The 24097-nt window shown below is 36.2% G+C and overlaps 1 protein-coding gene across 1 annotated transcript; it reads left to right on the forward strand.

The window, feature by feature from the left end:
• The first annotated feature begins 759 nt into the window (after positions 1-759).
• Positions 760-3840, forward strand: LOC107890428 (probable leucine-rich repeat receptor-like protein kinase At1g35710). The gene is given in 4 exon segments (XM_016814840.2): positions 760-1701; positions 1704-2060; positions 2063-3253; positions 3337-3840. Coding segments are annotated over 4 exon segments (2670 nt in total). The 5' UTR covers positions 760-974; the 3' UTR covers positions 3732-3840.
• Positions 3841-24097: the final 20257 nt, after the last annotated feature.

Here is a 24097-nt window from a genome sequence, read left to right on the forward strand (position 1 = left end):
ATAGTAATTACAAAAGATTTATAATTACAAAATTAGATCGTAATTTTCTATATCATATTTCGTAGTACAAATTGTAAATTATAATTTATAATTACATAGGTACTTAATATATTTTAAAAAAAATATTAATTACTATAATAAATAATCAGTAAAATTAAAAATTTCTAAACAAATAACAAAAATTAAAATAAAATCATCATATTTAATATGTTAGTCCAAGAAAATAATCGATAATACGATTACTAATAAAAATAACAAGAAAATGATTTATAAGTAAGTATATTATTTTCTATAACATATAGTATGGACACATAAGTAAGTTATATTTAAATTTTTTGACCATAACTTTTTTATAAATAAGTATGTAGTACACTTTTTATAAAACATAAATTATTTTTATAATATACTTTTGGCTATAACTTTAGAAACTTTTTAGGATTTAAATAATATAATTCTTGTCATAACTTTATAAAATATTAAAAAAATATAATGTAATTTTTTAGGACTTATAATATGATTTTAGAAATTTTTATTCATAATCATCCCAAACACGCATGCATATTTATGTTTATAAAATAATTTTTTTAACTTAAACTTGTATAAAAAATATTTTTTAAAGTTAAATTATGTATGAATTTTCAGTGAGAAATTAAAATATCGAGAAACATGCGTTGATGAAAATTAAAATCAGGAGGTATCATAATTATCAAGAAATATGGACCATAGGAAGAGCAAAGATTCAATCCTATAATATAGTATTCGCATTATTGATACTAACAACATAGAAATTTCCATGAAAAAGAAAGCATTGCGCGTGATGAATTAAGTTCCATGACAAGGACTGAAGCAACGACGACAACTGGCCCCTACAACTATTGCAACAAGGCCTTGAATCCTTTGATGAGTTCCTTTAAATTCCTCAGTTTGGAAACCATAACATATATGCTACCACTAAATCCTTACCAGATTAAACAATGGCCTCATCCTTAACCATTTCTGTTATTCTAGGGGTACTGTGGGCTACCATCCTTTCTTTTGCTACAACTGTGACAGCAGCATATCCATCGCCATTGGAGTCCGAAGCCATAGCTCTGCTAGAAAGCAGGTGGTGGAGTAACCATAGCAGCAATACTTCACAACGTTGCCAGTGGCCTGGTATAACCTGCAACACTGCTGAAAGCATCACCCAAATTAACTTATCTGATGCGCCCAACATTGAGGTTGGAGATAGATTTGGGAAACTGAATTTCTCTTCATTTCCAAATCTTGTCCTTCTTAATCTTAGTGATCATCAACTTAGAGGAAAAATCCCGCATCAGATAGGTGATCTATCAGCATTGAAGTACCTTGACTTGTCTTATTGTGGTTTATCTGGTGAGTTACCTCCTTCTCTAGGGAAGCTGACCCAATTAGAATTCCTCGACATTTCCTATAATGATAATATTAATGGTTCCATCCCTCCACAATTGGGGAATCTAGAGAACCTTGTGACTTTAAACTTAAGTCAATGTGGAATTGTTGGTCCAATCCCTTCTGCTTTGGGTCAATTAACCAGTCTCCAATCTCTGATCCTTTCGGGGAACCAAATCAATGGATCTATCCCATTAGAAATTGGATATTTGAGAAATTTGACTTATTTGAGTCTCTCCAACAATAGAATTGTTGGTCCAATCCCTTCTGCTTTGGGTCAATTAACCAGTCTCCAATCTCTGATCCTTTGGGGAACCAAATCAATGGATCTATCCCATTCGAAATTGGATATTTGAGAAATTTGACTTGTTTGGATCTCTACAACAGTAGACTTGTCGATTCAATACCAATTACTCTGTACCAATTAACCAATTTGGAAATTTTGTACCTTGATAATAACCAACTTCAAGGTTCTATTCCCCAAGAAATTTGTAATCTAGCAAATTTGACTATCTTGTACCTCTCCCAAAACAAATTGACTGGTTCAATCCCTTCTTGTGTTGGTAGTTTATCAAAGATGCTGGACTTAAGCCTTGGTTCTAATCTATTAAAAGGTCCTATTCCCCAAGAAATTTGTAATCTAGCAAATTTAACTTTTTGGACCTCTCCCAAAACAAATTGACCGGTTCAATCCCTTCTTGTATTGGTAGTTTATCAAAGATGCTGGACTTAAGCCTTGGTTCTAATCTATTAAAAGGTCCTATTCCCCAAGAAATTTGTAATCTAGCAAATTTAACTTTTTTGGACCTCTCCCAAAACAAATTGACCGGTTCAATCCCTTCTTGTATTGGTAGTTTATCAAAGATGCTGGACTTAAGCCTTGGTTCTAATCTATTAAAAGGTTCTATCCCAAAAGAAATTGGCAAGCTTTTTGATCTATCAAATCTAAACCTTAGCTTCAACCAACTCTCAGGTCCTATCCCTATCTTGTCTGCTACTCATCTCTACATTGTCGACGCTGGAAATGGTTGTGAAAAGATTTTTCCCGATCCATTTGAAGGCAATAGTGATTTATCACCCTATATGTGTCCTACTCCAGTAACCGAAAAGGCCAACAGCAGCAGAATTCCTTACTATATCAAAATATTCCTCCCTATTGCGATCTTATTCACATTCTCCATTTTAGGATGTTTGCTATGTTCACGGTTTAAGCTCAAGAATAACCATGTCAGCGTACAGCCAACCAAGAATGGGGATTTGTGTTCCATATGGGACTATGATGGAAAGATAGCATACGAGGATATCGTTGCAGCAACAGAGGATTTCGACTTCCGATACTGTATTGGAGTTGGTGGTTATGGTAGTGTTTACAAAGCAAAACTCCCTTGTGGTAAAGTAGTTGCTTTGAAGAAACTTCATCATTTAGAAGCCGAAAATCCAACTTTTGACAGGAGTTTCAGGAACGAGATCAAGTTTCTATCAGAAATACGACATCGAAACATTGTGAAGCTTCACGGGTTTTGTCTACACCGACGATCCATGTTTTTGATCTATGAATACATGGAAAAAGGGAGTTTGTTCTGCAACCTAAGGGATGAAGTGAATGCTGTGGAAATGGATTGGACGAGAAGAGTAGAGATCATCAAAGGCATAGCACATGCTTTGTCTTACTTGCACCATGATTGCTGCCCTCCGATAGTTCATCGAGACATATCAAGTAACAATGTTCTTTTAAACTCAAGTTTTGAGGCATTTGTGGCCGACTTTGGAACAGCTAGAATGTTGGATCTTGATTCATCCAATCAGACCATTATTGTCGGAACTTGTGGCTACGTAGCTCCAGGTGGCGTTTTCTTTTTTACTTGATTTACTGACCTTTTCTCTGAACATATAATTGAATTTCTTCTTACTAATTTGTGTATGTAGAACTTGCTTATACAATGATTGTCACCGAAAAATGCGATGTTTACAGTTTTGGAGTGGTAGCACTGGAAACATTAATGGGAAAGCATCCTGAAGAAGTGTTATCATGGTTGTCATCACCAACTTCTTTGGTGAACATGAAGCTGGTTGATGTGTTAGACAACCGTTTACCACTTCCAACAAGCCAACTAGTTACACAAAATCTTGTTCATGTTGCTACACTAGCATTCGCTTGCTTAAATCCACAAACGAAGTCCCGACCAACAATGAAGGAAGTGTGTGAAGAGTTCCTTTCTCGCCATACATCCTTGGGAATTCCTCTTCGGATGATCTCTTTGTTACAACTCATGAACCGTGAAATGCATATTGGAGGCAAAACTAAAACTTGTGATGTTTAAAGTCCATGCGCTTGTTGATTAGATATTGTTTATCATGCTCTGATAATTTGTTTGTGAACCATCTCTGGTTTTATATATATGATGGAATGAATTGCAATGTTTAATAAAACTGTTTATCCGGTTGCTTTAGAAGACATAAATTCTGGAATTTGATCAAAATATTAAGACATCATCGCTGGCTGCTTCCTTGAATTTTGTGCTTCTTTCAAACCAACTCAGATAAATAACATATAAGTAAATTAAGGGTGAATCAAAGCAACAAAATGCAATCAATACATACATCAAGAATTCACCTCAACTATCTATAATTCATGAAACAATCTCTCAACTTATAAAATGTAAGTGAGATTCCACAGACCTGATATCCAAACTCAAAAGCAATAAAAGGCGTCATCAAAACCCTGGCAAGTGAAGACGACATTCTTTTCAAGCAAGGTAGCGATACAACTTCCTGTCACCTTTATCCCTCTACAGGAACTCACATTAGTATACATTTTTATTTAACATATTATATAAATTACACCTTATAAATACAAAAAACAAATGAAACTCTGACTATTACATATATATAATAATATACTGCATATTTCCTAAAAAAAGGATAATATACCGCACATGTTACAACGCATTTTCAAAAAAAGAAAAAGAAATGTGACCATGATATATAATTTATAGGACAAACAAAGGTACTCATATTTTATAGTTCATCATTTTTAATGTTTGGGACTGTAGTCGGCCATCACGATTTGGTCGGCAACAAGTGAATATATTATGGATAAACTATTATAGAGTTTACAAAATTACAACTTTTTAGTCTGTAAATTATAAAAAGTTATAAAATAGCCATTTAATTATTATTAAATTACACTTTATAAATGATAAACAAATAAAACTCCAAATATTACATATTTAATAATGTAAGCACATTGTAATAGGCTAATTTTGGCCTGGCCCAATATTAACTAAATTAAAAAAAGAAACCAAATATAAAAATTAATAATTGTCCAATAACAGTCCAGAGTTACAATGGCCCAATTAACCCAAGATCAAACAGCAGCCCCAAACCCCTAGCCCAATTACAACTAGCCCAAAACCAATAGCAAAAGAAAGACTAGAAAACCCTAGCAGAGACCAACAGCCGTCGTCGTTCCCCATGCGCGCAACGCCTCCACGCTCCTTTAGCTAGCTGTACCTGCAAAACAAACGAAACCAACAAGGACAGCAAGGAAAGGCAATAACAAAAAAAGATCTAGCAAATGAAAAAGGAGAATAACAGAAAATGAGATTTTTCTTTCTTGTAATTTTATTTTTTGTTTTTATCAGCTATATAAGGCCGAATAATCTGTAAAAAAGGGGGAGGAAATTAAAAAAAAGCAGTAAAAAATCAATCACAATTTTCGAAAGTGATCTAAATTTCTTTTTTTCATTTAATTTCTTTGTTATTTTCCTTAGTTTTTTTTTGTTGATGGTTGCTTACTGTTTCAGAAAAGAAACACAAAAAGGGAGAGGGTTTACCTTAGTGTCGGCGCCGATTGGATCTTTATTCACTTCGTCGCAATCGAAGCTCAAGCGAGGGTTGTAAAGCTAAAGGCAGCAAATTTTATTTCCCTGGCATCGCAGTAGATTAAAGCTGAAGGCAGCAAATCTTATTTCCCTGGTGTCGCAGTAGATTAAAGCTGAAGGCAGCGAATCTCATTTCCTTGGCATTGCGGTGGAACGGATTAAAGCTGAAGGCAACAAATCTTATTTCCCTAGCGTCGCAGTTGATTAAAGCTGAAGGCAGCGAATCTCATTTCCTTAGTGTTGCAGTGGAACAGATTAAAGCCGAAGGCAGCAAATCTTATTTCCCTAGCGTCACAGTAGATTAAAGCTGAAGGCAGCGAATCTCATTTCCTTAGTGTTGCAGTGGAACAGATTAAAGCTGAAGGCAGCGAATCTTATTTCCCTCGCGTCGCAGTAGATTAAAGCTAAAGGCAGCGAATCTCATTTCCTTGGAGTTGCAGTGGAACAGATTAAAGCTGAAGGTAGCGAATCTTATTTCCCTTGCGTCGCAGTAGATTAAAGCTGAAGGCAGTGAATCTCAATTCCTTGGCGTTGCAGTGGAACAGATTAAAGCTGAAGACAGCGAATCTTATTTCCTTGGCATTGCAGTGGAACAGATTAAAGTTGAAGGCAACTAATCTTATTTCCTTGGTGTTGCAGTAGATTAAAGTTGAAGGCAGAGAATCTTATTTCCTTGGCGTTGCAGTGGAACAGATTAAAGCTGAAGGCAGCGAATCTTATTTCCCTAGCATCACAGTGAGATGGTTTGAAGTTATCATGGCAGATCTTATCTCCCTGAAGTTGCAATGGAGCAGATTAAAGCCACAAAACTTATCCCCCCGACGTTGCAGTGAGGCAGGTTGAAGAGACAAATATTATCTTTCTGAAGTTACAGTGAAGCAGATTGAAGCCACCAGTCTTATTTCCTTGAAGTTGCAGTGGAGCAGACTAAAACCACAAATCTCATCCCCTTTGAAATCGCAACAGGGTAGATTGAAGCTATGAGCCGTATATAAAGTTACAGTAGAGTGGATTGAAGCAACAAGATGCAGTGGGCTGGAATTAGGCTACTTGAAGAAGAGAAGCACTAAGAGAGGTGAAGACTCGGCATGACTAGGCAAAATTGTCCCTTTTTAAGTCTTTGCTCCATTTTTGTTACACGACAACGAGCAAAGAGGCGCAACTGTAATAGGCCAATTTTGGCCTGGCCCAATATTAACCAAATTAAAAAAGAAACCAAATATAAAAATTAATAATTGTCCAATAGCAGCCCAAAACCCCTAGCCCAAAACCAATAGCAAAAGAAAGACCAGAAAACCCTAGCAGCAGACCAGCAGCTGCCGTTGTTCCCTACGCGCGCAACGCCTCCACGCGCCTCCAGCTGGCTGTACCTGCAAAACAAACGAAACCAACAAGGATAGCAAGGAAAGGCAATAACAAAAAAAGAGCTAGCAAATGAAAAATGAGAATAACAGAAAATGAGATTTTTCTTTCTTGTAATTTTATTTTTTGTTTTTATCGGGTATATAAGGCTGAATAATCTGTAAAAAAAAGGATAGGAAATTTAAAAAAGCAGTAAAAAATCAATCACAATTTTTGAAAGTGATCTATATTTCCTTTTTTTTCATTTAATTTCTTTGCTATTCTCCTTAGTTTTTTTTTCGTTGATGCTTGCTTACTGTTTAAGAAAAGAAACACAAAAAAGGGCGAGGGTTTACCTTAGTGTCAGCATCGATTGGATCCTTGTTCGCTTCGTCGTAATTGAAGCTCAAGCGAGGGTTGTAAGGTCAAAGATCGGCGGAGCTTTCAGCGGCGTGGGAATGGGTTCAAAAACCCTAGTAGAGGAAAAAGGGGATAATAGTTTTTTTTAAAGAATGACAGAAAGTAGTTTTTTTAAAAAAATTGTTGATTTTATATTAGGTATGAAATAGCGTCATTTAAGGCCTGTTTCAGTGGCCTCAAAACGGTGCCGTATAAGGCCATGACCCGCGCGGTGACCCAACCTGAAGGAAGGATCCACGTGTTTTTTATTGATGGGTAATTTGCACCTCTGGTCCCGCCGCATTTTTATTTATTTTAATTTAGTTGTTTTCATTTTTTCAACTGATACTGTAAATTTTATTCGGTTTCTGATTCAGTCCTGATGAAATGGCGCGTTTCAGAGGGCGAGAATATTTCCCCATCCAGTCCCTCTGAGTTATTCGTGCCTTTCAATTGGGCCCTTCATTTTGTTTTATTTTCGTTTTTTCCTTTTAATTCAATTTTGAGTTTAATTTAATCCATACTTATTTAATTTAATGTACTTGATTTTTATTCTGTTTAAAATCCATTTTTCTATTATTTTTAGATATATTTATTTTTAAATCTAACTTTCTTTTTATGTTTAAGTTTAATATATTTTTAAGTTTATTATCAATATTATAATATATTATTATTCTAAATTTATCATTAACATTATTTTAGGTGTATCATGTATTTTTTATTTAAATTTATCATGTATTATCTTATGCATTCTTGTTGCAATTTCAATATAATTTATACATTTTTTACGGTTTTATTTTATAATACATTTTTAATTTCACTTATATATTTCTTTGCTTTAAAGATTAATACAATAATACTCTTACATAATATTTTTTATTCATATATATAATTTGTATTAAACTATTTTTATTATACATATATATATACACAAAATATATCATCGATTTCATATTATTATATATCTTATCTATTTCATATATTTTATTTCTTTCAAAACCCTACTCTATTATATACTTGGTTTATATCAACTTTTTATACATACTATTATACATATATTATTATATGAAATTTTTCAATCCATATGTAATATTTATTTAAATTAATATATATATTTTATGCGTTTTGGATTTCTTCTTATACAATATTCACTTTAAAATTCATTTAGATATTATTATTCCATATAATATTCATATTTAATTCTATTTTTAAACTGTTTCAAGTCTTCACATTAATTACTTCTTTTTAAATTTTTATATATGTAATTTTGTGTATATACATTGAAAATTTCAAATTTCTTTTCTCTTTTTTTTAGCTATTTTAAAATAGTTACATTTTATTTGTGATAGGCTTTTAGGTCATTAACTTTTAAATATTGGTGTTAATATTTACATGTGATGTGAGATTATTGTTATTTTGGCTTTCGAGTTATACATTGTCATCCCATTGTGTTTTATTTGTCAAAAATTTCATTTCATTTAAACATTGAAATCATTTTATTCAAAAGTTTCCAAAATAATGCAATACTCGATCTTTGGAACTTCGAGAAATCGTACCCTAACTTACGGGGTTTTGATTTCCTCGTCGAACTAAAACAACCAAACATTTTAGTTTTCAAATACACAAAGTTTCAATAAAAATTTTTAAAGGTTATCTTATACTCGGGAAATCCAACATTGCTTCCTAACTTACGGGATACGATATTTGGTTGCCCCGGGGTGAGAAGGCCTTTTATACATTCGTTCAAATCTATCCAAGAATTATTTTAAAATATGGCATTAATAAAAAGGGGAAATCATTTTTAATCTCTTCGAATTTTCAACATTCGACTTTAAGACATTAAATAATCAATTTGGTACCAATTTTGGGCGTTACGAGGGTGCTGATCCTTCCTTGTAAGTAACTAACTCCCGAACCCATTTTTACTGAAACTCGTAAACCAAAATCATTTTTAAGGTGATCCGATCACACCTCATTAAAAGATCGGTGGCGACTCCAATTTTCATTTTTTTAAGTCGACACTATTTTTTATTTTCAAAAAGTGGTTTCGACAGCTTGGCGACTCTGCTGAGGACTGGTTTTGAGAGTCAAGCCACAAATTGATTAATTTTTGTCTTTTTGTCGAAAAATCAAATTTTGTTCTCAATTCACAATTTCCCTTTTTGCATTTCATCCATTATTTTCATGGTTAATCATAGTGCGTTTGCTTGGTTGATCCAATTTTGTTAATGTATATCTGCATTTTGCATTACATAAGTTGGTCAATTTTACCCTTCTTAAGTGGGAGTGAGAAGCTATTCCTTCGTGAGGTCTTCACCTTCGTGCAGGATAGTGGATCACTTTCGAGATACATCCGTACCTATGTCTTCGTGAGATTTTCATCTCCGTGCAGCCATAGGGAAATGTATTCCCCTGAACTGAACTCAGCCCATATGAGGCTATAATGGGTGAGGATCAAGGAATCTGCTGGTTCAGGTACCTTTACTTTAGAACCAAACCACATATAGTGAACCATAAGAGCCTACCCTAGGTAAGACTACGCCAAACCGCTAGTGGTCACTCGAATAGGTGCTCTATTTATTTCTTGCTTGCTTTTTCTTGGCACTAACTTGTTTCGTTTTGTTCTGGTTATGATTGCATTGCATTTTCATCATAGAAAAGAGGTGTTGATTCACGTTCAATTGCTAAATAGAGAGCTTGTCATGGAAAATGAATTTTTTGATAAAGTGGAAAATAATACGACTGGCCGAATATGTTCCGAGAAAACACAACAAGAGAAGGATGATAGCCTAACGGAGGAGTACACGACTTTTTTTCGTTTCCTGAGGATTCAAGTTGACAAAGATTATTCGAGAGTCGTCAGCATCCCAACATTTTTTAAATAAGCTAACAAGCATCACGAGGACGAGTGAGTGATGAGTCGCGGCCCAAATCAAGCAAAAAAGAGCTAGTATAGACAATCATTGGAAAATTCACTAGATTTATCTTAACATCCGGATGAAGAAAAGGATCAATGTCTTCACCTGGAGTGTGAGGGAAAAGCCGTATATATATCCGCTCTATGTAAAGAGATTTGTTTTCTAGTAAAGTTATTCTAATAGAATTGAATCAGAATCAACGTCTCTTTTTTGCATTCATTGCATGCATTTGCATTACATTACATCATATACATTAAAGTCCACCAAAAGATCCTAATTGATTAAAATTATTTCAGTTGATCTGGAAATCAACAAAAACCTACCAACCAAACATCATTACTGTACCTGAGTAAAAGGAACGGACCAAATGTTGGAGAGATTAGAGCAAAGTCAAATACAGATGCAAGAGCAATTAACCAAATTTTAACAAGATATGAGGGATCAGATGTTAGAGTTCCAAAGAAGTATGATAAGCCTGTTAACCCAGTTATTGGATAAAGGGTTAGAAAAAGGAAAAAATCGGGTGGTCCACTTTAGGGATGATAGTGAAGACCCTGCTTCTTCTCCAGGCTTTACACCAACAAGCATCCAGACACAACCAAATGGGTATCCACAAAAGGTGTCTGTTAACATTAGACCCCAATACTAGACCGGTACCTCGACACTAATGAATTACCCGACAGGCTCAAATTCCAATATGAGAGACAATCTAACCAATCCTGTGGTCCATGATGATCTAGCTAAAACAAAATAGGTGAGAGTGGAGTTCCCAAAGCAATTTGAAGATCGTTACAAACAGAAAAGGCAAGAGTGGAGTTTCCAACTCAATACTTTAAAGGCTCCGGGGAATAGGAAGAGTGAAGTGAATAACGCAAGCATGTATAACAGGGGATACACAAAACCAATTACTGTAGGCCAGCCAAAAATAGTAACCGCTAGCCATCAGGGCCTTTCAAGGCAAGAATCTTACACGAGGACAAATACAGAAAACGCCTATACTAATGATGTATAGAGAGCTATATCAAAACATGTTCGAAGCACATATAGTATCGCCTTTCTACTTGAAACCAATGCAGCCCCCATTTCCTAAAAGGTACGACACAAATGCCCAGTGCGAATACCATGTAGGAATCATGGGGCATTCGATAGAAAACTGCACCGCTTTCAAAAAGCTAGTTGAAAGGCTCATCAATATGGGTATTGTCAAGTTCAATGACTCATCTAATCCGCTACCCAATCATATTGATAATAGGGTAAACATGATGAGTTAAGATATTAGGAGAAGAATCAAGATAGACATTGTAGAAGAAAAAACTCTATTGAATTGGGTCTAGAAGGAGATGGCAAGAAGGGGATTAGTCATTTCGGATTTAGGAGGAGGCCACGGAAAGACAATGAACTATTGTGAGTTCTATCATGAGAAGGGGCATGAGATCCAAGAGTGCGTGGAATTCAGGGCTTTGGTTCAAGGCATGATGGACAATAAAGAGATGGAGTTCTGTGAGAAAATTATAGAAGAGAGAAGCCTATGCACAATGTTGGGAAGTGTTCACATCAATGCCGTATATGAGGACACAACTGAAAAGGGGACCTTGTTAGATATCCGTCCTTATAAACCTGGGAGTGTTTTAAATAATTGGACTGCGAAAGAAATTCCTGTAGTTTTAGAGCTTACTTAGAGTAATGTTCAGAACACACTTGTTACTTTTAGCCTAGAAGTGATAAGAATCCCTTTGTGAAATAGGCTCATGTCTGAACGTCATTATTTTAATAAAATACATTTTTGCATTTTGAGAAAATATTCTTTTACTCTTTTCATATGAATAATTATTCTTTCATTCTTTTAGAGATTTTCTTCCAATTCATTCTTTCATTTCATTCATAATCGTATTGTACAAATAATAATTCTTAAATTCACACATTCTTTGAATATTCTTTGTACCTACAATAGGTCCTTGGATATCAACGACATGAGTGACACTGCTATAGGCTCAGAATTTCCTTTTAAACAAGACATGTGTTTAGAGGGATCTCATAACTTTGAAAATGACGTAGATTGTAGCCTATTTCCGAACTTGTTGAAGATGGTAGAGCAGGAAGAGAAACAAATTTTACCCTATGATGAGACAATGGAGATTGTGACCTTGGTGGAGGGAAAAGTAGTAAAAAGTAGAACATGCATAACCGAAGAAACGAAGCAAGACCTTGCTGAGTTACTTCAAGAGTTCAAAGATGTCTTCGCATGGTCATACCAGGATATGCTCGGGTTAAGCACTGACATTGTAATCTGAACAACAGCACGATGTCAGAAATTTGCAATATGTTCAAGACTAATATCATGAACGATGCAGTGGAGAAAACCTCTACCGGAGCAACGCCTTTCTCTTTGGCTTCTCACCGTTTTGCCCATTGAAATCGAGTTTTCATCTCTTCAAGTTTTTGTTAGATTTTATCCCTATTGAAGAGGAAGAACCAAAGTTTTTCGTCATAGTCAGATGTACCAAAAAAAATTTCGCCCCAGAAAGCTCTATGAGAGAAACCTGATATCAAAGAAGATCCTTTGCATACAAAAGGATTTCATAAGAAAGTGAATGTTAAGATGGGAAGGATCTTGTGTAGAAGATTTTATCTAGAAAAACATTGATTCTGATCGAAAAGGATAACAATGACTTGCCTAATCCTATGAGTTCAGATCCAATCAAAAAATATTTTAAAAAACTTAAAAAAATAAAAAAATGAAAAAATATTTCAAGAATAAAATGAAAATAAAAATGATAAAAAAAGAAAAAAAGGAAAAAAAGGAAAAGGAAAAGGAAAGGCCAAAGCGAAAACCCGCAAAGGGCGCTTTGATATCAAAGGGGATTTGAGTTGAAAACCCGAAAAGGGTGGCTCAAATTTTAAGATAAGTGAGGCATGGATGTCACCGGGCTAATATCCCCGAAGGCTTCTGTACAGCCCAAATTTTTCCCGGGCCCAACAAGTAGAGACCAAAATACCATCAGACCCAATTAAATTAAACCACCCCAAACTAAACCTAACCCAAACCAACCCAAAAATAAACTCAATAAGAATAGTCCATTTTACAAAAATAAAAACCAATACAAACCCTAAGCCCAAATTAAAATACCATCCCACTACCAAACTAAAACCCTAGCAGCCCTTACTGCCCATGTGCGTTGTTCACCACCTCGTACGCCCTTTGCCTACCACCGCTACTTGCCTATCGCCTTATCCGCATGCTCTGACATCTCTGCCATCTACAATACACAAGAAGAAGAAAACAAAAAGGACAAAACAACAGACAAACAAATCGAAAGAAAACAAAGAAAATGGAAAAATAGTTTTGTATTTTGGTTATAAAGCCAAAATGAGAGGCTTGTTAAGCTTCTTCTTCCTTTTACGAACACAAGAGAAATAAAAAAAGTAATATTTCAATGTGATATATATTTTTTTGTTGTTTTAGATCTAGTGCTTCATTTTTATTTCTTTTTATCTACGAAAATAAAAAAAGAAAAATGAAGAAAAAATGCACCTGGATTCACACCCGAGCCCCATCACAAGAAACCTTTTCCCTTGGCACTGAAATCGGGCCGAGAGGGGTGTAGGGGGTCTCTATTTTTGGTTTCTTTCTTAAAAAAGGGCCCTAGCCTTCGAATGGGATTCAAATTCGGGGTTAAAACGCCCTTTTACGCCACGTCGGCCACCGGCCATGGTGGCGCTATGGCGGAGGCGCGCCGGAACCTAGGCCAGATTATGGCCAGAGAAGGCAATGGAGGCACAGAGGGAGAGAGTTTTCTGATTTTTTTGTAAAAATGGGAGAGAAGAAGTGATTTTTTTTTAGGTATTTTGGTTTATATAAGGTACCAAAATGGTACCGTTTTGGGAAGGGCCATTAATGACCAAAATGGCGCCGTTTTGGGCTAACCGACCCGATCCGACTCGCTCCAAAAGGAGGATCCGCGTGTTTTAGCCTTAAGGGGTTATTTGCACGAGAAGTCCCTCCGATTTTGCAGCGAAGTGTAATCCGATCCTTTTTTATTATTTTCTGATTTGGGCCGCAAACTTTGCTTCTGCTTCAATTTGGTCCATAGACCATGCGCAGATGTTGTCCCCTGCAACGGCGCCGTTCAAATGGCATGGGAATATTTCCCTTTCGACCCTGTATCTCTGGGTGCGTTTAGTTCAGGCCCCAATTGTCTTTTTATTTAAATTCTGTCATTTAATTTTGTTTTAATTTCAATCTGGTCCTGGGTCCATTTAATTTATTTGTTTATTATTATTAGTATTTTTTTAAACAAAAACTCTTTTATTATTATCTGTTTTAAGTTTTTATTTATTTATTATTTATTGTAAACTATTATATATATATACATATATATATATATATATCTTTTAAATTTTCGTATGTATGTATATATTATTTGAAACTATTTGTACTTATTTTTTATATATAATATTATTTATTTTAAAATGTTCTATATTTATTTATTTTAAGTTTTCTGGTATATTTTTTATTCGAAACTTTTATTATTTATTGTTCTTATAAATCATTAATGTTAAATTATTATTTACTTTAGATTGTTATATATATTGTCTTGTTTTATATTCCTTTGGTTATTAATGTTGGTATTAAAATTAGATATATTGTGTGCTCATTTCCATTGTGTGTACTATAATTTGCTTATTCGTATCCTCATATATTTGTCATGCATTAATGTATCATTTTATTCATAAATTGTTATGCCATGTTCCATTATCGCTCAATTTCATTTCATCACTTCAAAAGTTGCGCTCGATTTGTATACCTCAATAATAAACCGATCTATTTTATCACGAACAAAACAAATACACCTCGTTCAAGTGTTGCACTCGTCATCATTCAAATCCAAGAAGAGTTTTAAAATAAGGCAATATTTTGTGTTTGGAAATTCGAGAAAACGTGCCCTAACGTGTTGGGTTTCGATTCCTCACTCGACCAAATAGCCAAATATCCTTTTAAAATTTCAAAGTAAGGCAATATTTTGCATTTGGGAAATTTGAGAAGACGTGCCCTAACGTGCTGGGTTTCGATTTCTCGTTTAACCTAAATAGCAAAATATCCTTTTAAACCATGGCTCTTGAATAAGCAAGATTTCATGTTCAGATTCGAGAGAAATCGTACCCTAACTTACGGGGTTTCGATTTTCCTCGACGAGTCTAAAGGACCAATCATTTTAAATCAAAGCACAAGTTAAATAAAAACTTATCCTCGGGAGTTCAAAAATGTCGTGTCCTAACTCATTGGATGTAACATTTTGTTATATCAAGGTAAGGATTTCTAAAAACGCAAAGGTAATATTCTGCATGTGGAATTTTGAGAAATCAAGCCCTAACTTACTGGGTTCCGATTTTTTTGACCCAAGTGACCGAATATCCTTTTAAAATTGAAATAAATGAGGTTTTAATAAAAAAAATAAAAGGAAGCTTACTCTCAAAAATACGAGGTGTTGTGTCCTAACTAACTGGATGTGACATCTTGTTACTTCGAGATAAGGAGGTATTTTCTATTTTGATTTATTCGAGTAATTTTAAAATAACACAATAAAAAGGGATAGTATTTTTAAATTCTTTTCGAGTTTTTAATTTTCGACACCAAGACATTAAGTAATCAACTAGGTACCAATTTTGGGCGTTACGAGTGTGCTAATCCTTCCTCGTACGTAATTGACTCCCGAATCCGTTTTCTAAATTTCGTAGACTAAAATTGTTGTTTTAATAAACTCAAATTATTTACTAAAGACAACCACATTTTGAGGTGGTCCAATCACACCTCATCAAAAAAAGATTGGTGGCGACTCCCACTTTCGTTTTATTTTCAAAATCCAAGTCGACCCCTTGTTTATCAAAAAAATGGTGTCAACAGCTTCTATTGGGTATCACTTCATTTGTGAGGTTATTAATTACTTCACCAAATGGGTAGAGACTGCTTCATGCGCTAATGTCACTAGGTTAGCAGTTAACAAGTTTTTGAAAAAGGAGATTATATGTCGATATGGAATGTTTGAAAGAATCATATCTGACAATGCGCTGAATTTGAACAACAGCACCATAATGGAAGTTTGCAGTCAATTTAAGATCAGACACAATAATTCGTCACCATATCACCCAAAAATGAATGGTGTAGTGGAGGCGACCAATAAAAAATATCAAGAAAGTTGTGAGGAAAATGTCTGAGACTTACAAAGATTGGCATTACCATTCACCCTTTTGGCTTATCGAACGTCTATCATAACTTCCACCAGGGCAACGCCTTTCTCTCTGGTTTATCGGATGGAGGCAGTTTTACCCATTAAAGTTGAAATTCCTTCTCTCCGGGTATTGGTTGAGCTAAGGTTGGATGAAGCAAAATGGATCCAATCTCGATATGATAAATTGAACCTAATTGGAGAAAAAAGGCTAAAAGCTATTCACCACGGTCAGATGTAGTAGAAACGAATGATGCGAGCCTATAACAAAAAGGTTCATCCTAGAGAATTCCATGAAGGGGACCTGGTGTTGGGAAAATATTTTTTTCTCTACAAAAGATTTTAGAGGGAAATGGATGCCAAATTGGGAAGGACCTTATGTTGTAAAGAAGGCCTTTTCTGGAGGAGCATTAATTTTGAGTGAGATGGATGGTAAAAACCTGCCTAATCCTGTAAACTCAGATTTAGTCAAGAAATACTTCACCTCTAATTAGAAAACCCTAGCAGCGACCAACAACCCTCGCTATTCTCTACGCGCCTCCAGCTGGGTGTACCTGCAAAACAAACGAAACCAACAAGGACAGCAAGGAAAGGCAATAACAAAAAAGGAGCAAGCAAATGAAAAAAGAGAATAAAAGAAAATGAGATTTTTCTTTCTTATAATTTTATTTTTTGTTTTTCTCGGCTATATAAGGCCAAATAATTTGTAAAAAAAAGGGGGAGAAATAAAAAAAAAAGCAGTAAACAAAATCAATCACAATTTTCAAAGGTGATCTGAATTTTTTATTTAATTTCTTTGTTGTTTTCCTTAGTTTTTTCGTGGATGCTTGCTTACTGTTTAAGAAAAGAAACACAAAAAAGGCGAGGGTTTACCTTATTGTCGGTGCCGATTGGATCTTTGTTTACTTCATCGCAATAGACTCTCAAGCGAGGGTTGTAAGGCCGAAGATCGAAGGAGCTGTCGGTGGCATGGGAATGGGTTCAAAAACCCTAGCAGAGGAAAAATGGGATAATAATTTTTTTAAAGAATGATAGAAAGTAGTTTTTTTTAAAATTGTTGATTTTATATTAGGTATGAAACGACGTCATTTAAAGCATGTTTCAGCGGCCTCAAAATGGTGTCGTATAAGGCCATGACCCGCGCGGTGACCCGACCTAAGGGAAGGTTCCGCGTGTTTTTTATTGATGGATAATTTGCATCTCTGGTCTCGCCGCATTTTTATTTATTTTAATTCAGTTTTTTTCATTTTTTCAATTGATACTGTAAATTTTATTCGGTTTCTGATTCAGTCCTGATGAAACGACGCATTTCAGAGGGCGAGAATATTTCTCCATTCAATCCCTCTGAGTTATTCGCGCCTTTCAATTGGACCTTTCATTTTGTTCTATTTTCATTTTTCCCTTTAATTTTGTTTTGAGTTTAATTTAATCCATACTTATTTCATTTAATGTACTTGATTTTTATTCTGTTTAAAATCCATTTTTCTGTTATTGTTAGATATATTTATTTTTAAATCTAACTTTATTTTTAGGACATTCTACATTCATTCATACACCTCTAATTAGGATATTTTGATTTATTCAGATCATAACATCCTACTCATTAGGCATAAATAGGCCTATGCAATGATTCTACAAGTCATGTTCCCTAGAGAACAGATTAGTGAAACCACAAATCCCATACCACTGAAGTCGCAGCAGAATGGTTTGAAGAAGATGGCGAATCTAATATCCCTGAAGTTACGGTGGAGTAAATTAAAGCCCATAATCTCATTTCTTTGGCGTTGCAGTGGAATAGATTAAAGCTAAAAGCAACGAATCTTATTTCCCTGACATCGCAGTAGATTAAAGCTGAAGGCACCAAATCTCATTTCCATGATGTTGCAGTGGAACAGATTAAAGCTAAAGCCAGCGAATCTTATTTCCTTGGGATCGTAGTAGATTAAACCTGAAGGTAGTGAATCTCATTTCCTTGGCTTGTAGTGGAATAAATTAAAGCTGAACGTAGCAAATCTTATTTCCCTAGCGTCGTAGTAGATTAAAGCTGAAGGCAGCGAATCTCATTTTCTTGGCATTGTAGTGGAACAGATTAAAGTTGAAGGCAGCGAATCTTATTTCCCTAGTGTCGCAATAGATTAAAGCTGAAGGCAGTGAATCTTATTTCCTTGGCGTTGTAGTGGAACAAATTAAAGCTGAAGGCAATTAATCTTATTTTCCTGGTGTCGCAGTAGATTAAAGCTAAAGGCAACGAATCTCATTTCCTTGGCTTTACAGTGGAACAGATTAAAGTTGGAGCCAGCGAATCTTATTTCTCTAGCGTCACAGTAGATTAAAGCTGAAGGCAGCGAATCTTATTTCCCTAGCATCGCAGTGGGATGGTTTGAAGTTATCATGGCAGATCTTATCTCTATTAAGTTTCAGTGGAGCAGATTAAAGCCACAAACCTGATCCCTCTGAAGTTGCAGTGGGGCAGGTTGAAGAGCAAATCTTATTTTCCTAGCATTGCAGTGGAATGGTTTGAAGAAAATGACGAATCTTATAACCCTGAAGTTGCAGTGGAGTAGATTAAAGCCGATAATCTTATTTCTTTTGCGTTGTAGTGGAACAGATTAAAGCTAAAGGCATCAAATCTTATTTCCCTGGCGTCGCAGTAGATTAAAGCTAAAGGCAGCGAATCTTATTCCCTTGGTGTTGTAGTGGAATAGATTAAAGCTGAAGGCAACAAATCTTATTTTCCTGGCGACGCAGTAGATTAAAGCTGAAGGCAACGAATCTCCTTTTCTTGGTGTTGCAGTGAAACAGATTAATGTTGAGGGCAGCAAATCTTATTTCCTTGGCGTCGCAGTAGATTAAAGTTGAAGGCAGCGAATCTCATTTCCTTAGCGTTGTAGTGGAATAGATTAAAGCTAAAGGCAGCGAATCTGATTTCTCTGGCGTCGCAGTAGATTAAAGCTGAAGGCAGCGAATCTTATTTCCCTAGCGTCGCAGTAGATTAAATCAGAAGGAAACGAGTAGGATGGTTTGAAGTTATCATGGTAGATTTTATCTCCTTGAAGTCGTAGTAGAACAGATTAAAGCCACAAACCTAATCCCTCTGAAGTTGCAGTGGGGCAGGTTGAAGAGACAAATATTATTTGCCTGAAGTTACAGTGAAATGGTTTGAAGAAGATGATGAATCTTGTATCCCTAAAGTTGCAGTGGAGTAGATTAAAGCCAATAATCTCATTTCTTTAGCGTTGTAGTGGAATAGATTAAAGCTGAAGGCAACAAATCTTATTTCCTTGGCATCGGAGTAGATGAAAGCTGAAGACAACAAATCTTATTTTCCTAGCGTCGCAGTAGATTAAAGCTAAAGGCAGCGAATCTCATTTCCCTCGCGTTGTAGTGGAACAGATTCAAGTTGAAGGTAGTAAATCTTATTTCCCTAGCGTCGCAGTAGGTTAAAGCTGAAGGCAGTGAATCTCATTTCCTTGGCGTTGTAGTGGAACAGATTAAAGCTGAAGGTAGCGAATCTTATTTCCCAGGGGGTCACAGTAGATTAAAGCTGAATGAATCTCATTTCCTTGGCGTTGTAGTGGAACAGATTAAAGTTGAAGGTAACGAATCTTATTTCCTGGGGTCGAAGTAGATTAAAGCAGAAGGAAGCGAATCTTATTTCTTTGGCGTTGCAGTGGAACAGATTAAATCTCAAGGCAACGAATCTTATTTCCCTGGCGTCGCAGTAGATTAAAGCTAAAGGCAGCAAATCTTATTTCCCTGCCGTTGTAGTAAATTAAAGCTGAAGGCAGTGAATCTCATTTCTTTGGCATTGGCGTCGCAGTAGATTAAAGCTGAAGGCAGCGAATCTTATTTCCCTGGCGTGGCAGTAGATTAAATCAGAAGGACACGAGTCTTATTCCCTCAGCGTTGCAGTGGAACAGATTAAAGCTGAAGCCAGTGGATTTTATTTCCCTGGCGTCGCTGTAGATTAAACCTGAAGGTCGCGAATCTTATTTCTTTTTCGTTGCAGTGGAACAGATTAAAGCTGAAGCAGTGAATCTTATTTCCCTGGCATCGTAGTAGATTAAAACTGAAGGCAGTGAATCTTATTTCGATTGTGTTGTAGTGGAACAGATTAAAGCTGAAGGTAGTAAATCTTATTTCCCTAGCATCACAGCAGATTAAAGCTGAAGGCAGCAAATCTTTTTTCCCTGGCATTGCAGTGGAACAGATTAAAGCTGAATGTAGTAAATCTTATTTCCCTGGCATCGTAGTAGATTAAAGCTGAAGGCGGTGAATCTTATTTCCTTAGCGTTGCAGTGGAACAGATTAAAGCTAAAGGCAGCGAATCTTATTTACCTGGAGTCGTAGTAGGTTAAACTTGAAGGCAGCGAATCACATTTCCCTGGTGTTGCAGTAGATTAAAGCTGAAGGAAGTGAATCTTATTCCTTTGGCATCACAGTTGAACAAATTAAAGCTGAAGGCAGCGAACCTCATTTCCCCAACGTCGTAATAGATTAAAGCTGAAGGCATCGAATCTTATTTCCTAAGCGTTGCAGTAGAACAGATTAGACCTGAAGCCAGTGAATCTTATTTCCCTGGCATCGCAGTAGGTTAAAGCTGAATGCAGCGAATCTCATTTTCTTGGCATTGCAGTGGAACAGATTAACACTAAAGGCAGTGAATCTTATATCCCTGGCGTCGCAGTAAGCTAAAGTTGAAGGCAGAGAATCTTATTTCCTTGGCGTTGCAGTGGAACATATTAAAATTGAAGGCAGTAAATCTTATTTCCTTGGCGTTGCAGTGGAACAGATTAAAACTGAAGGTAGCGAACTTTATTTCCATGTCGTCGTAGTAAATTAAAGCTGAAGGTAGCAAATCTTATTTCCTTAGCATTGCAGTGGAACAGGTTAAAGCTGAAGGCAGCGAATCTCATCTCCTTGCCGTTGTAGTGGAACAGATTAAAGCTGAAGGCAAGGAATCTTATTTCCCTGGCACCGCAATAGACTAAAGGTAAAGGCGGTGAATCTTATTTCCTTGGCGTTTCAGTAGAACAGATTAAAGCTGAAGGCAGCGAATCTTATTTCCCTGCCGTTGCAGTATAACAGAGTAAAGCAGAAGGCAACAAATCTTATTTCCCTGACGTCGTAGTAGACTAAAGCTAAAGCCAACGGCTCTTATTTCCCCTGTGTTGCAGTGGAACAGATTAAAGCTGAAAGCAACGAATTCCATTTCCTTGGCATTGCAGTGGAACAAATTAAAGCTGAAGGCAGCAAATCTTATTTCCTTGGCATCGCATTAGATGAAAGCTAAAGGTAGAAAATCCATTTCCTTGGCGTTGCAGTTGAACTGATTAAAGTTGAAGGCAGCAAATCTTATTTCGCTGGCGTCAGAGTAGATTAAACCTTAAGGCAGTGAATCTTATTTCCTTAGTTACAGTGGAACATATTAAAGCTGAAGGCAATAAATCTTATTTCCTTGGCATTGTAGTAGAACAGATTAAAGCTGAAGGCAGCGAATCTTATTTCCTTGTCATCACAGTAGATTCAAGCTGAAGGTAGCGAATCTTATTTCGTTGGCGTTGTAGTGGAACAGATTATAGCTGATGGCAGCGAATCCCATTTTCTTGGCATTGCAGTGGATCAAATTACAATTGAAGGTAGCAAATCTTATTTCCTTGGCATCGCATTAGATTAAAGCTGAAGGTAGCAAATCTCATTTCTTTGGTGTTGCAGTGGAACAGATTAAAGCTGAAGGCAGCGAATCTTATTTCCCTGTCGTCACAGTTGATTAAAGTTGAAGGCAGCAAATTTTATTTCCTTGGAGTTGTAGTATAACAGATTAAAGCAGAAGGCACCAAATCTTATTTCCCTGACGTCGCAATAGACTGAAGCTAAAGCCAGAAAATCTTATTTCCTTAATATTGCAGTAGAACAGATTAAAGCTAACGACAGCGAATTACATTTCCTTTGCATTACAGTGGAACAAATTAAAGCTGAAAGAAGCAAATCTTATTTCCTTGGCGTCGTATTAGATTAAAGCTGAAGGCAGCGAATCTCATTTCCTTGGCGTAGTAGTGGAAAAGTAGAAGGCAGCAAATCTTATTTCTCTAGCGTAGTAGTAGATTAAAACTGAAGGCAACAAATCTCATTTCCCTGGCATTGCAGTGGAACAGATTAAAGCTGAAGTAGTGAATCTTATTTCCTTGGCGTCGTAGTAGATTAAAACTGAAGGCAGTGAATCTTATTTCGATTGTGTTGTAGTGGAACAGATTAAAGCTGAAGGTAGTAAATCTTATTTCCCTAGCGTCACAGCAGATTAAAGCTGAAGGCAGCAAATCTCTTTTCCCTGGCATTGCAGTGGAACAGATTAAAGCTGAATGTAGTAAATCTTATTTCCCTGGCATCGTAGTAGATTAAAGCTGAAGGCGGTGAATCTTATTTCCTTAGCGTTGCAGTGGAACAGATTAAAGCTAAAGGCAGCGAATCTTATTTACCTGGAGTCGTAGTAGATTAAACTTGAAGGCAGCAAATCTCATTTCCCTGGTGTTGCAGTAGATTAAAGCTGAAGGAAGCGAATCTTATTCCTTTGGCATCACAGTGGAACAAATTAAAGCTGAAGGCAGCGAATCTCATTTCCCTAACGTCGTAATAGATTAAAGCTGAAGGCATCGAATCTTATTTCCTAAGCGTTGCAGTGGAACAGATTAAACCTGAAGCCAGTGAATCTTATTTCCCTGGCGTCGCAGTAGGTTAAAGTTGAATGCAGCGAATCTCATTTTCTTGGCATTGCAGTGAAACAGATTAACGCTAAAGGCAGTGAATCTTATATCCCTGGCGTCGCAGTAAGCTAAAGTTTAAGGCAGAGAATCTTATTTCCTTGGCGTTGCAGTGGAACATATTAAAGTTGAAGGCAGTAAATCTTATTTCCTTGGCGTTGCAGTGGAACAGATTAAAACTGAAGGTAGCGAACTTTATTTCCATGTCGTCGTAGTAAATTAAAGCTGAAGGTAGCAAACCTTATTTCCTTAGCATTGCAGTGGAACAGGTTAAAGCTGAAGGCAGCGAATCTCATCTCCTTGCCTTTGTAGTGGAACAGATTAAAACTGAAGGCAAGGAATCTTATTTCCCTGGCACCGCAATAGACTAAAGGTAAAGGCGGTGAATCTTATTTCCTTGGTGTTTCAGTAGAACAGATTAAAGCTGAAGGCAGCGAATCTTATTTCCCTGCCGTTGCAGTAGAACAAAGTAAAGTAGAAGGCAACAAATCTTATTTCCCTGACGTCGCAGTAGACTAAAGCTAAAGCCAATGACTCTTATTTCCCTGGCGTTGCAGTGGAACAGATTAAAGCTGAAAGCAGCGAATTCCATTTCCTTGGCATTGCAGTGGAACAAATTAAAGCTGAAGGCAGCAAATCTTATTTCCTTGGCATCGCATTAGATGAAAGCTGAAGGCAGCAACTCTCATTTCCTTGGCGTTGCAGTTGAACTGATTAAAGTTGAAGGCAGCAAATCTTATTTCGCTGGCGTTAGAGTAGATTAAACCTTAAGGCAGTGAATCTTATTTCCTTAGCGTTGCAGTGGAACATATTAAAGCTGAAGGCAATAAATCTTATTTCCTTGGCATTGTAGTAGAACAGATTAAAGCTGAAGGCAGCGAATCTTATTTCCCTGTCATCGCAGTAGATTCAAGCTGAAGGTAGCGAATCTTATTTCGTTGGCGTTGCAGTGGAACAGATTGTAGCTGACGGCAGCGAATCTCATTTTCTTGGCATTGTAGTGGATCAAATTAAAATTGAAGGTAGCAAATCTTATTTCCTTGGCGTCGCATTAGATTAAAGCTGAAGGTAGCAAATCTCATTTCTTTGGTGTTGCAGTGGAACAGATTAAAGCTGAAGGCAGCGAATCTTATTTCCCTGTCGTCGCAGTTGATTAAAGTTGA

Source organism: Gossypium hirsutum, chromosome D09, assembly GCF_007990345.1.
Source record: "Gossypium hirsutum isolate 1008001.06 chromosome D09, Gossypium_hirsutum_v2.1, whole genome shotgun sequence".
Lineage (NCBI taxonomy): Eukaryota > Viridiplantae > Streptophyta > Magnoliopsida > Malvales > Malvaceae > Gossypium > Gossypium hirsutum.